Raw genomic sequence first — 15,005 nt, 5'->3', positions numbered from 1 at the left:
TTTCACACCTGGTAGACTGCTGTCATGTGGTGGTTGCACATTTTTCACTCGCTGCGTTGCTTGGAAGAGCAGGACACTTAAGCATGGAAGAGTGGCCTTTGAAATATCTGCACATTTAACTTTTAAGTCTGTAAATTTCTTGCTGGTTAGTTGGGAGTCCACTGAATACCAAATGGAATGTTCCATTGTCCCTTGAAATTAGAAAATATTGTGTAATTAACAAAGCCCAGAAGGCACAGAACTTCAGCCTGAATAGTTATTGCTTCTCCTAAGAGCTTCAGAGCAAGAAGATATCGATCAATTCAATTTGTCATCCTCAGCAATTGAAGATTCTGCGAAGTTGCCTTAGCCTTGTTCCTTTCATAGCTGTTCCAATGCAGGCTGAATGAATAGTGTTCATTCACTTTCATTCTAGTACATTTAGCAATAGTACTATATTTGGTATGTAAGAATATACTTCTCTCAACATTAAACCATAACTGTCAAATTCCTCCTTTTCATTCTTCTCTACCTTCACTGTTTTGAAATTAGACCTCTCTCAATCCAAATTGTTCTTTAAGACTATCCTACACCTTGCCTCTTGTCCCTTTTCTCCAGCACTGATCAGTAAGCAGATAAATTGAGGAACCATCTTTTATTAAAAGATAGTACCTCAATCTATCTGTTTACTCCATTGGTCTATCCAGTTGAAACAGCTTCTGTGCAGGACTTGGGCAACTGTTACTTTCAATTGCACTTGCTTAAAACAATCACTTTTAAAATGTATATTGATCAGATCACGATGAGTGTAGAATGCTTAGACAAACCAAATCCTGATTTTTTTTTTGGAGAGGTAACTAAGGAACAAGAGTTGCATGAAATCTTGATTTAAGAAGTGCAAGAATGTTGCTTTAATTTTCTTATTAGTGAGCATTTTAGAATGAAGTATCTCATAGCAGCAACTCGAGGGCATTTTTCAGGATCCCCTATACATGAGCTTGATGTGAAATATTTGTTTTTGCTTAGGATTTGGATGTGAAAGAAACTCCAGAAGAGCTTGAAGAGGATGAGAATCCCTATGAACTTCTACTGACTGCAGAAACAAAGAAAGTAACCCATTTGGATGAGTCCCAATGTAAAGGAGAGAATTCAGGTACTGTATTGATGGAGAATGGACTTTTTATAAATAGCATTTCTGAAATGAACTTGGTGATGAAAATGACTTGATTACTGTAGCTTGATGTGTTCTTGAAGATCATGCTTCAATATTTTTTGTGAAGTGAAATAATTTAATCAAAATTTAACAACCTACTCTTGCAGTGGAAAATGGATTTTTTTTGCTGATGATTAGTAATTACCTTCCCTTAACTATATATGGTGAAAAATTTCCAGTGTTATCATTTCTAGATTTATAAAGGGATGAATTCCTGGAAAAAAAAACTTCGAAATTTCATAAATCAAAAAGGCTGGGTAAAATACATTACAAGAGTTTTTGGCACAGTGTATTCCTGTGCATGTTATTCTTTAAAGCCAAAAAATATACATACCCCAGAGCTAATGGCATTATAATGCAAATCTGTAAATAGAACATTCATAATTTGTTGAATGTCTGTAATACAGGACATGCAACCTGTAATTCAGGACTCGGGTGATTACAGTTCCAATATTTGTACTGTTTCATTTTTAAATGGAGTATATGCTATCTTATTTGCTGACCGTATCTAAGTAATGATTATTGTTCAGAATTTGTCATAGATATTTTACTGGAACAAACACTGCACGTAAATGTATGGTTACAGAAGTGATATAACAATGAAGTTTTCCAGTCAAGCCATGTTGATGGTTTCCATTGGGGATTACAGACAGATTTCTGAAAATTGGGGTTTGCATAAAATTATGAATATGAAGCAGAAGGAATAAACCAAATTCAGAAAGTACTGCATCGTACTTGCCTATCTCATGAGAACTGAAAAGTAAAGTGAAAGCAGTGTTGCTTCAGCTGTATGGAACCTTGGCCAGACCCATCTTAAAAAAAACTGCAGTACTGCATTTGTTTGTGTTTATAGGGTGAGGGATGATCTAGCATAAATGTTTAAGGTGATAACTGGATTCAGAAGTTGGAGAATTTCAGACAAAGATGCCAATTTTAAGTTTGGAATTAGCCCATTTAGCACTTCTAGACATAAAAGGTGATGGGAATCTAGAGCCCAAAAGGGCTTATAGATGTAGGTTCAATAAAAAATATTCAAGTTGAATGTGACAAATCTTTATTTAGTAAGGACTTCAAGGGCTGTGGATCACAGTTGGCTAAATGAAGTTGAAGGGCAGATCACCATGGTTTACTTAAAGAAAGGAATAGGGTGAGCTGCTCATTGGCCAATCTTTGTTCTTATGTTCATTGTATTTACTTTTTTTCCAAGTCCCCTAAACGCATTTAAGATTCCAGTATATAATTGGCAGAATCCCAAGTAAATATTGAATGGCTGTTTTGCAGACCAAGGTTTGTGGTTTTGTTTTAGTGAAAATGCACCATAAAACTTGCTAATTACACAACTGCAGAGAAAATGCCCATCTTTGAACATACTAACTAATCAATTGTAAAAATTGCATAGATTTTTAGATTGATCAATGTAAATAATTTTATTTGTAAGTAAGTTGCAATGTATGGATGAGATATGGTGAAGTCACAGTATGTTGCAGGCACATTTAATTACGAATGCCTTGAAAAGTGATTCAGATGTTGATTCAATAATATGTTTGCCTAAATGTGTTAGTTGTAACAAGGCAGTGTGTCAACAAATTATTCTTCACTTCTAAGGCATAGCCTTTCGGCAAGGAATCATTAAAGTTAATGCATTTTGCAATCATGTGGCAAAGAGCCTGCATAAGTGCTAACATTAATCCTGGGTGGCTTATGACTAATGAAGTTTAACATGGTACATCAACTAATAGGTAATCAGAGAAAAAAAAATTGTACCCACCCCACCCAGTTCACTAAAACTCGTACATAATTTATTGAGCACTGTTTTTTTTATACAAAGAATTATAATAAACAATGGACAGGGTTGTACTGGACCAGTCCGATTATCTCATTATTTGGAGCTGGCACTCACGGTCCTTGGAAGCACATGTTTAACTCAGCTAGATCTACCTGGCCTTGCCCTGTTGGCCCACTGAGCCAGGTGGCAGAGTTCACATAAAGACCAGACTTCAGACCTCAGATGTTGAGAGGACATGAGCTTGGTTGGATTTGACAAAAAAACAAAGCTATAGGTGGTGCTTTGCCTTCTGACAAAGATCTCTGAATTTAAGTTCTTAAATATTTCTCATGTTCATAGACATTTAAAACTATTCAATTTCAAGTAATAATGGCAGATTCCATGCCGCCTCTTCTTCAGCTATTAATTTTGATTTTTAGCAGAAACACTTCCCAATTATTGCAGTCATCAGTTGTTGAATATACTAGAATACTTGGGTATTCTCTGTACAGCACAGAAATGGGTATTCAATCCAGCAAGTCCATGCTGATCTTTTTGCCCATCGACACAGATCCCATTTGCCCGAGTTAGGTCTGTATCTTTCTATTCCTTGCCTGTTTAAGTGCCTGTCTAAATGTGTCTTAAACATAGGATATATCTGATTCCACGAGCACCTGTGGCAGTGTGTTCCAGGTATTTACCACTGTGTGTGTGTGTTTTTAAAAAAAATTCCCTTTGAAACTCCTTCCTCTCATAGATTAATGCCCTCTTGGTTTTTACACCCCTGTCAGGGGAAAAATAGTGAGGAAAAGTCAGTCAGTAATCTTTGGCTGGCAGCAGGTTTTTGAGTACCACTTCCTTGCATTTAAACTAGTCCCAAACTCCTTCCTTCCCCTGACATCTAAACCTTTTGTTTTCTCAAGTCCTTGAACATATCCTAGTTTCCCAAATTTGTGCCTACCTTTGTGGAACTTATTTTCTGAATCCCTCCAATCATGTTTCTGACTCTCATCACAGAATTGAAGTGACATTAACAAAGTAATAATGTTCTGTGGGTTATCTCAGAAAGTCAACCTAGTCTTCCTCACTCTTATCAGCCTGTAGTTTTAACATGTTTGACCACACTATCCTTCTCCAGTGTCTTTCCACCAGCATCCAGCTAGGTTGGACTGCACTTCCCTTATTCCATTCTTGCATATCAAGTCTTGGCCTTGCAAGTGTTTCTTTTGGCTCCTTCCTTGCTGAAGCTATTATGTCTGTGACCCTCTGGGATCAATTCTTTGCTCTCCATTACTTCGCATTCATTTTGTGGCCCTCAGCAATGTCATCTGAAAATGCATTGTCATTTTAATTGAGTATGCTGAGAACACCCAACCCTCACTCACCATGTTTAAACTATCATACTACTTATCCAGTGGATGACCAGATATCTTCATCTAAATGTTAGGACGGCTGAAGCTATTGACTATATTCCCTTGCCACTGCGCCTCTTCCTCCACGTGTCAGCTATCTGAAATGGAACCAGACCTGATGCAGCTAACACCATGTTTTGTCTGCTCCTGTGTTTACTGATCTGGATGGATCTGGTTAAGCAATAGCTCCTTTTTAAAATTGACCTGTATTTTTGTTATGGGAAAGTTTAAAATAATAGTTTGTCACCTTTATCCAAGCGCTTCACAAAAATCTTCAGGTCTTTTTCTATCATTCTTCCAGTTTACTTAAAATACTTCAATCATTTACTTAAGAAGTACCTTCCACATTCTTAGTGCTTTTCTTTTTCTATGCTCGTTTAAATTAAGCTTGTACCCTAGATCCTTTGTTCTTCACCTCTCAAATACTGGGAACAGTCTGCCTCAAACTAATAAGTCCAATTCTTCCATAAATTTAAGCATCTCTTGTACTATAAGATGAAAGCTATGAATACCAAAGACTTTGTGGTTATTAGACTGAGATTTATACAAGATTCATGTTGTCGGTACCGGTGTTAATAATTAACACTGTCAGGTCTTTTACTTTTGCCTATAGAGAGGTGTAAATTAAATGTTTCGTTAGTGTGGCCATAGTGGCAGTGTGCTGCTGGTTATCTTTGTTAGCAGACTACTTTTCATATCACTACAAAAAGCTAACTTTATGTTACATTTAATGCAGTTTTGTATTGCAACGACTACTGTTAAGGATCTAACCATAGAAGCTTCTATTTCTTATCAATTTTATCATCATCATCCAAAGTTAGTTTCCTATTTGTGTCGTTGACATTTGAGTCTATCTCAGCACCACTTGTCTATCCTCCTAACTTAAAAATTTGTACACAAGAGACTGCAGATGCTGGAATTTGGAGCAACACAAAAGATGCTGGAGGACGTCAGTGGGTCAGGCAGTATCTATGGAGGGGAATTCACAGTCAACGTTTCGGACAGAGACCCTTCATCTGTCTCGACCCGAAATGTTGATTTGGTTGTTTCCCTCCATAGATGCTGCCTGACCTGCTGAGTTAGTCAGAGTCATACAACATGGGAATGGGTTCTTTGGCCCATATCCCTCAAACTTTCCTATCCATGTACCTGTCTAAGTGCCTTTTAAATATTGTTAATGTACCTTCCTCCACCACTTCCTCTGGCAGATCATTCCATTTCCGAACTACCCTCTGGGTGATAAATTTAACTATTACAAGATGTCTTGGTTGGAATCAGATCTTCTACCTTTTTTTTAAAAAAAAATCTGGAACTCATTCAAAACTGCTTCTTTATTAATTCAAAGTCTTCTCACCCATCAACATGTACTTTCTGACTAGTTCTGGCTCCTACCTAATTGGACAACACCTCAGTTTAAAAGAAGTCCTCATTCTTGGTTTCATATCCCTCCATGGCCTTACTCATCTGTTTTTGCACTTTTCCAGTTCAGCCTTCTTGGTCATGTCCAGTTTTAGCTATTCCAGCATTGCCAGCTGTGCTTTCAACTGACTTAGCCCAACATCCTAGAAATCCCCATAGACCTCTCTACCTCCTTTCTAAGATGCTCCTTAAAATCTGTTTCAATAATGCTTTTGGTTCCTTGTCTCCTATAGCTTTGTGTCAAACATTTTTATTGCTGTTTCTCTTAAATACCTTCAGATGCAACGTTTTGTTAAACACATGAAATACAAGTTGTTTTTGTGAGAAATGGTGTGATTTGATTGCTGCTTTTTCTATGTTGTGAATGTTTATTAACTTGGATTCATTCATTTACAGTACAAACTTTTATTGTTATTGGTAGATTTGCTTCTCAGTACCTAAAAGGAATATTTCTTTTAAATCTGAGCATCGAACCAAGTGCAAAATGAACTGCATATTTCATAAATTAAAAATGTATCTGAGGTAATTGCTATATTTTCAGCAGTGCTGAGTAATTGGTTGTTAATGAAACACTTCGGTCAGAATTCTCAAAGGTGTAGTAGGAAGATACTGATTATTGATTGGCTTTTCTCATAAAGGAAGTTTTAAAAGTATCGTGTATTGTTGATGAGATAGTTAATTAGAAAAGGCAAATCTACATGTGCTGAGTGAACATAAGTGATCCTTTACCCTAAAAATCTGTTTCAGACTTTTATCTCTAGATATTCTGGAGTATTGTACAGCTCTGAATAATCAGATTTGTGACTGGTGCATGTAATGACATTAGAGTTGAGGTGTTAAGCTTTGATGTAGGCACCAGGAGAGCTATTCCAAAAATGAGAAAGCCTTAGCCCCTGAAGGGTTTAAAACTGAGATGTAGGGGTGAAGTTATGTGGGGGAACACTGGTGCAATTTTAATAACACCATTTTTATTTGGAGTTTAAAATTAGGGTGGAGAATTGGGTGTGGGGACAGGTGTGGGGTTGGTCAGGGAAAGTATACCACTGAAGTGGAATGCAATAAATTATATCTGGGAACCTTGGTTTGAAATGGATTCAAATGTCAACATGCCTAGATGTTGAGGAGAAGGTCAGTGGAGATAATTGAACTGCTCAGTGACAATTTTAGCCATGTGGGAGCTCACAGACTACGTGAAAGAACAGTTGAGAAAAGGGTAAGCGTGGGAAGCTTAAAGATGAAAGGTAGCAATGCTCATGTTACAGGTGGCAAAATGTCGGAATATAAATATTTAAAATAAAATGCATTGTCTTTAAGGAAGAAATCAGGATAAAGCAAGGTTCAACACTTCTTCAACATGCTCAATATTAACATTATATTTTAAACAAAGTATAAAATGGGAGGGATATTGGACCCAGAGAGACCTGGGGTAATGGAGCATGTTTATAAGGAATTGGCAATCAATGTTAACACACAGTAATTTTATATAAAGAACATTACAGTCAAGGGTATGGTTTTTGTCAGAGTTAGGGTGGGTGTTGGGTTGGGATTTTTAGAGATTTGGGACTTGGATTAAAATGTAGAAGTTCAAGGTTCTGTTGGTTTGCCAAAATAGCAGGCAGCAGTTTTGGAAATGAACTACAGAGAGAAAATCTCACTTTCAACAACCATTATGAAAAACATACTGCTGATTATGGCTTAGGCCAGAAGAGGGATTTGAAGAATTCGGGTGTTCAGTCAGATTGTTGAATATCTATTGTGATGCCAGTGAATAAAATGGAACATGAATTTAATGGAGAGAAGCATGCCATTGTTCTATCATTCTTTACATTTAAAAGCAATAGGAGAGGGAATTAGCCACGATCAGTCAGAGAGGTTGATTTTAAAGAGCTGTTGAAGAAACAGAAGGACCCAAAGAAGTTTGGGAGAGAATCCCAAAATGCAAGCTGAGTGGCTAAGATCAGGGTCTCTGATGATATGATGAATAAAGCAACAGAAACAAGCTGAAGTCAAAGAAGGATTGGTGGAATGCTGCAGGGTTGGAGAAGCAAGATGGTTCAGGCACATTGATTTAAAGTGATAACAGAAGAGTGTGAACAATGGTTGACAATAGCACAAGTAGTGTTATTTGTGCCATTGTCAGCCAGATAAGATGAGATGCAAGTTTCAGAGTTTGGTTGAAAAAATTGCCAAAGGTGGAGGATGGATTGAAGTATGGACAAGGCAGGCAAAAACATAGATGTAGAGATTGGAGGTCTTTGTGACATAAGGTCTGCAACCACAATCTTGTCCTGCAGTTAAGCAGGATGCTAAGGTTGTGTTTGGCTGAGAATATGAAGGTGTGGCAGCAAAATGTCACCAGTTTCATATGATCTGTGCATCTGACACTGGCATATCAATGCCACCAAAAGCAATTTAAGACACTTAAAATCCAGATGGTATTTTTAAAGATGAGAAAGAACTAAGAAGTTTGTTGTTTTCATTTTTCCAGTATATTGTTATTTAATAAGGAGTCGAATTCTCCACCAGCACCACATGGGGGAGTTTAAAGCTTGTAGGGTGGGGAGCCCTCTGCAGTTACACTCCATTCCTCATCATTCAGAATTCTTTGTGCTGGAACAAACAATGACTATTGAATATTTGAATTAAATCTCAATGCATAAGTAAGAACTTAGTGCTAAAGGTTTTGAATTGCATTGCTTTAAATTGCAAGTACACATCATACTTTGCCCACTGAGTAATTTACTGAGGTTGGAATATGCTGTGGGTTGCAAATTGCATTGTTAACCCTCCCAAAAGAGCACAAGGACATGATACTGGATGGGAATCTGCTGAAATTGGCAATTTGTCTGTTGATCACTACTGCTAGAAGCCCAAGAGGTCCAGTGAGTGCTTACAGCTCCAGAGACCAAGTTCAATCCCGACCTCAGATCAAACCTGAGTAGCTGTCTCTGTGAAGTTTACACATTCTCCTTGTGATCATGCAGATTTCCTCTGGGTGCTCTGGCTTCCTCAGTTAATTGGCCACTGTAAATTGCCTCTTGGTGAGTGGTGGAATCTGAGGAAGTTGGTGGGAATATGGAGAGTAAAAAGGGATTGATGCAGGATTAGTGTAAGCGGGTGCTCGATGGTTGGTGATGATGACTTGGTGGGCCAAGTGGCCTGTACATGCTCTCTGATTCTGCGACTGAAGTGAATGTGAGCTTGCACACTTCATTCTGAGTGCTTCTAGAGTGCCTGCAGGAAATAGAAATTTGGTGGTCATGTTGCACGTCAACAGTATAACGTGCATTTCTATAGCTGGCTGTAGGTTTACCTGCCCAGTGGCTTGTGCATTGAAATATCATATCCCCAACTCTCACCAAGGCATTGATGAACTGAACTGGGGCCAAAAACCAGGAGGAATCCCTGGGATTGACTGTCTGCCTGAATTTAAACAGATCTGCTTCAGCTTCCTGAAACAATGAAGAACCTGATAATTAAGTTTCATCTCCAAATGAACAATATTTAGCCTTTACAACAAACGTCTGTCAGCAAAGCACTTCCTAAAGGCACAAGATAAGCACGGATGGTACAGTGTTTGCAGGCGAATTCATCTGCAGTATAATGTACTCCGATGTTACGGACTCGGTGAATGTCCCTTTAAGATAGAGTAGTAGTGTGTGTGTGGTGTGCTTACGTCAACAGAAGATAAAGGACGTAATGACATTGTTGGAGAAGTCAGTCGGTCGAAGAAGGGAGAGAGACACCAGCTTGCTAGTGTTCTCTATCGATGGATGAGAAACAATAACTGTGTCTGTTACTGCAAATCCACAAATGAAAATTGGAAGTAATCTGGTGGAGTTCACTTTGTTGCTGACCTGTAGAAGGAAACAGGTATTTGTGTGGACGACCACGATTCGGATGCTTTTCGGGGTGAGGAAGTCACTACCGAGTAAACACTGAAGTGTTGTTTGGGTTCCATCATGGAACATTTGGATTTCGTAATTACTCTCTCTATGTTCTCTACATCTACGTCTTATCTTCAGTCAACGGTGGTGGATGAAGAAGCCTTTGCTCATGTTTCACCTTATGGCTTGCGGAACTGAACTTTAAGAACCATTCCTGGACTTGGAGTTTGGGACTTTGCCACACACACACGAAGAGTTTAGTTTTTGGGGTTAATGTTCAAGGTTTAACATTTTTGAATTCTAACATACTAACATTTTTACTTCTATTTTTCGTATTATTATAAGTAGTGATTAATAAAATAATTTTTAACACTGAATTATGACTCTGTGTGTCTCTTTTGTTGCTGGTTCGTAACACCGAGCATTTTAATTTTCCTCCTTGTGCCCTGATAATGACTCTCACATAGATTCAGTTAGTCTGGCACTGATCTTCACTCTGGCATGGCCCCTGTAGCTCCAACTTCCCTGTGTGGTTCACTTGGTGATAACTTTTTGTTGGCGTGTAATTTCCCCAGGCATCAGCTCTTCCTTGGAGTATGGTTTCTTGGCATTTACTCTCACTGGTGTATTGTTCACTTGGCACTGACTCACTGGGGATGATTCCACAGTTGGCTGTTTCTCATAGCGGCAATTATTCATATGAGCTGTGTTTAAAATCAGATGTCATAGGATTGAAGCATCAGGAATAAGGCAGAGCTGACAATCCCAAGGGGGTTATTTGAAATTTCATCTTGTAGAGTATTCAAAGTGCAAAATCCAACTCTGTCCAGATGATTTTCACATCTTTTAGTCAACAATTTTATATGACACTGGTGTTGCATAGAATCTGAACAGTGCAGACTCTAATCAATGCATCGTGTGCCTTTGCACTGAAAATGAGTATCAATGCAAAATGTGCAATTACTATCGTGAACAGCAAGTTGTAACAGGAAGTACAATTGGGAATGCAAGATTAAATGGTTACAGCTTGTTGCTAACAGATGAGAATTCTTTGATTAAAGGCAAAGATCAATGTAGATGTATATGTTCACCGGGGGTGGGGTGGGGGGAAGAATCAGACTTAAAGCCTTATTCATGTAGTCCCCTCTGTGTTGCAGTCCTTGCTAAGGAATGTAGCAATCTTAAAAATTCTAGTTTTCATCTGGAATGAAGCAAGATTTTAGAAAAATGTGCCAGGATCACTTTAAGATTATGCATGGTTATGATATGGGAAAATCTCCAAATTGTACATTAGCTCTTGAAAATGCTCAATAAACTTACATTGTATCGACATGCCTAGCTTGCATGTTGTGAATGCAGTGGAATTCCAATCATAGTCCTTTGTTTATGCTGTCCATCTATCATTGCTCAACAAGTGGCTTGCCACCACTTCTGTAGGGCAACTAGGAATGGTAATAAATGCTGGCTTTGACACTGACGCCACATGGAAAATGAATAAATGAAAAAAGATTATAGAACATAGAACAATTACTGCACAATTCAGGCCTTTTGGCCCACAAAGCTGTGCCAAACATGTCCCAACCCTAGACATTACTAGGCTTACCCATAGCCCTCTATTTTACTCAGCTCCATATACCTATCTAACAGTCTCTTGAAAGACCCTATCGTATCAGCCTCCACCACCGTTTCCGGCAGCCCATTCCACGCACTCACCACTCTGAGTAAAAAACTTACCCCTGACATCTCTATATCTACTCCCCAGCACCTTAAACCTATGTCCTCTTGTGGCCACCAACTCAGCCCTGGGGAAAAGCCTCTGACTATCTGCCCTATCAATACCTCTCATCATCTTATACACCTCTATCAGGTCCCCCCTCATCCTCCGTCTCTCCAAGGAGAAAAGGCCGAGTTCCCTCTACCTGCTTTCATAAGGCATGCTCCGCATCCCAGGCAGCATCCTTTTAAATCTTCTCTGCACCCTCTCTATGGCTTCCACATCTTTCCTGTAGTGAGGTGACCAGAACTGAGCACAGTACTCCAAGTGGGGTCTGACCAGGGACCTATATAGCTGCAACAATACCTCCCGGCTCCTAAATTCAATTCCCCGATTGATGAAGGACAATACACCATATGCCTTCCTAACCACAGAGTCAACCTGCGCAGCCGCTTTGAGCATCCTGTGGATTATGTTGTTACTCTTCATTGTGCTTGTAGAATCTGATAAATTCATGACTATCCAAAGCAGCATCTATAAACCCAATCTGTGCTGGAACTAGATATACAAACAATGTAGAGCATAGAAATAGGCTATACAGCCTAACTGGACATTTGTTATGATCCTCATGAGTTTCTTTCCCAAGCCCCCTTATTTCAAGCTATCCACATGCCTTTCTGTTCCTTTCTCTGTTACATATTTATATAGCTTCCTTTTTATCTTGTCTCTCCTTCCTGTCCTCTTCCTGCTTGTTCTAAATTGCCATTCAGTGTAACTCTGACTTCAGAAGAGATGCAGATAAGTATGCAGAAAGTCAGTACTGAATGTCATCATAAATCATGCAATCAAACATTTGCTCAAAGGGAAAGATGGATTTGTGATGGCTGGAAATTGTTCAAGTATTTTTCAAGTCGAAAGGGTACTGATTTTCAAAACTGCCTTCAGACAATTATTCTAAATGCACTGTATGTTTATAGTGTAATTTAAGCCCTGTTTACTGTCGATTTAGAGGAAACTAGTAATGTAACTAGAAACTAGTAGCAACCTGGTACTTTGAAATTATCTGATTGAGTGAACTTGTTTATATCATACAAATTGGTTCTGCAAGCTAGATCGTTCACTCTGCTATTGAAGGTAAACTTGATTGCATTGTTGGCTTTGCATACTAGTTTAAATGAGAACCTTCCCTTGTGGATATTTGTGGAATTATAGAGAGGTACAGTGCAGATGAAGCCTATTTGGCCAGTTGTGCCAAGATCATTTAAGTTACCCGATTCATCCCTCTTTGTCCTTGACCCCATAGTCTAGTAAATATTCGTATATTTATCTTATTCCAAAGCTTCCAATGGTTGATTTAGTACATTCCAGTTCACACCAACTGCTTCAAAAATAAGGCAACCCAGTGATGGAGTGAGTAGAGCTGCTGGTGCAAAGCTCCAGCAGCTGGGTTCAATCCTGACCTTTGCTGTCTGTGTGGAGTTTGCATATTCTTCCTGTGATGGCATGGGTTTCCTTTCACATCCCAAAGACCGGTGGGTTGGTAGATTAATTGACCACTGTAAATTGCTCTTTGTATGTAAGTTACTGATGGGACCTGGGAGAGTTGATGGCAATGTCAGGAGAATTTTTTTTAAATGGGATTGATGTAGGATTAGTGTAAACTGCTGCTTGATTGTTGGTGTAGTTTCTGTATTGTACTTCTCTATTCACAAGGTAAAGAGAAATATTAATGTTGCCTCTGCTTGTGTGTTCTTTGCTTGCTGGTCTTTTTGTCTGTGGAAATAGTTTCTCCTTATTACGCATTCAACACTTCTCAGCCATTACTGATTTTCTCTTTTTTCTGCACAGAATGTTAAGTCCTTATTCCTGGAATCCTCCAAATAAATTTCATGAATTTTTCTGAACTTTGGCATTCTTTCTAATTGTAAAACTCAGTTGAACAGAGACTTAACCTGTATTTAAAAGCCTTAGCATAACTTTTTTTTATCCTATTGCCACTGCTACCTCCCTTCTCTTTTACTGTCCTTAGGCAGTCCCTTGGGATCAAGGATGACTGACTTCCACTCTGATTTTGTGGGACCTGAAGTGGATAATGAGGCCAATTTGAGAGTGCAGTCTTTTCCACAAATGAGGCAGGTGGTGGCTGCAAGATTAATACACAGGCAGGACTCAGTTCTCTCATGAATTTGAATGCAGGGAATTCATTTAATAGTTCATCCATGTCAGTTGTTTTGAAGATAATTTGTTTTGTTTCTAACCTGTTCTGACCGTAAACTGTCATTTCATTATTTATTAATAAAAGACTGAGGTTTCCTGTTAGCTTTTAATCTGTTGTCATGCCCTGTTTTTATATATCTTGTATACTTTATGTATTCATTTTAGTTTTCTACTCTTTCAAATCTTGCATTTGACCTAACCTTCCCTTGCCCGTTTTATTTTAATCTTTCCTTGGTTGTCCAGGGAGCTCTAACTTTAGGTGCCATATCTCCTTATGGGAAAAGGCTGTAGTTGAACTCTTGACTCTTTGGCTTGTTATTGGTGACCAATCAGTAGGTGGACAGTATTTGATTCCAACCCACCTGGGCCAGATCCATTTTACTACAATTAATCTCCAGTTATATTTATATGCATTATTGTTATTTGCTGTATTCCACAGCTATTCTAAATCTGATACCTTTCCACAAATTGTCCTGGACTGGAAGATGTTTCATTTGCCCTTCATTGCTTCCTTGTTTGTATATGTAATCATAGACTTGAATTATACAAGTGTTGTTTGAGTACTGCAGTGTGATTACTGAAGTTGCAGTGATCTTGGTTCTGGAATGGAGGTGGTCTAGGTTGAACAGTTTCCTAATTGTCCTGTAGATCAGCTCAATCCAGTCGTGATCTTGTTGGAGCTGAGGAGGTGTGGCACTGTAGCAAGAAGGATCAACAAAGCTGTGTGGGTGAAAAAGTTGCCTCTTACACCAGTCTGCACTGTTATTGTTTGTTTTGGACCTTTTAGATAAGATCAGAGCTGAATTACATGAAATAATCATGAGATCGAGACACATTTCTGCAGGCTGCTGAACTTGAGAAGGATGCTCCTAATTTACAGGACAAATGGAATACTGCTGAATCTATGACAGCTCTATTCTAGAACCAAAGTTGCCTCAGTTCCAATTATTGAGCTGCTATACGTAGACAACACTTTCATGTTCAGAGGCTGAGCTCCATCATCAACTTGTTTACTAAAACATACAGAGAATGAGCCTTGCATCTTAGATCTGGAAAACAAGTCTGTCACCCTGCCCCTGCTGTAGAACACAGGTCTTCAACTGGAAAGGTCAGTGATGAGCATGAACTCTCCATTTTCCAATTTGGATTCTGTTACGCATCAGCTTCATGGGATCTATGGTGTCCAACAACAATGATGTCATAAATTGAGCAATCGCTCATGTTAAAGAATTGTGACATAGCGTGCCTGGAAGTAAAAGTCATAATTGTTAACTAACATCTAAAGCCTTTTCCATAGCATGTAACCATGGTTAGGACTTAAAGATTAAGGTAAAATCTTAATTATAATGTTCTTTAAAATGGTGAAAAAATTTAATCGTTTTAAAATCCATGCCATTTT

General features: G+C 38.6%; 1 protein-coding gene across 1 annotated transcript in view; it reads left to right on the top strand.

The window, feature by feature from the left end:
* Window positions 1-15,005, top strand: part of LOC127581045 (ankyrin repeat and SAM domain-containing protein 1A-like) — a 244,659-nt gene that overhangs the window by 102,247 nt on the left and 127,407 nt on the right. The window contains 1 exon segment of the mRNA XM_052035103.1: window positions 1,006-1,132. Coding sequence (XP_051891063.1) covers window positions 1,006-1,132 — 127 coding nt within the window.

This window comes from Pristis pectinata, chromosome 20, assembly GCF_009764475.1.
Source record: "Pristis pectinata isolate sPriPec2 chromosome 20, sPriPec2.1.pri, whole genome shotgun sequence".
Classification (NCBI taxonomy): Eukaryota; Metazoa; Chordata; class Chondrichthyes; order Rhinopristiformes; family Pristidae; genus Pristis; species Pristis pectinata.
This window is presented reverse-complemented; position numbering and strand designations above follow the sequence as displayed.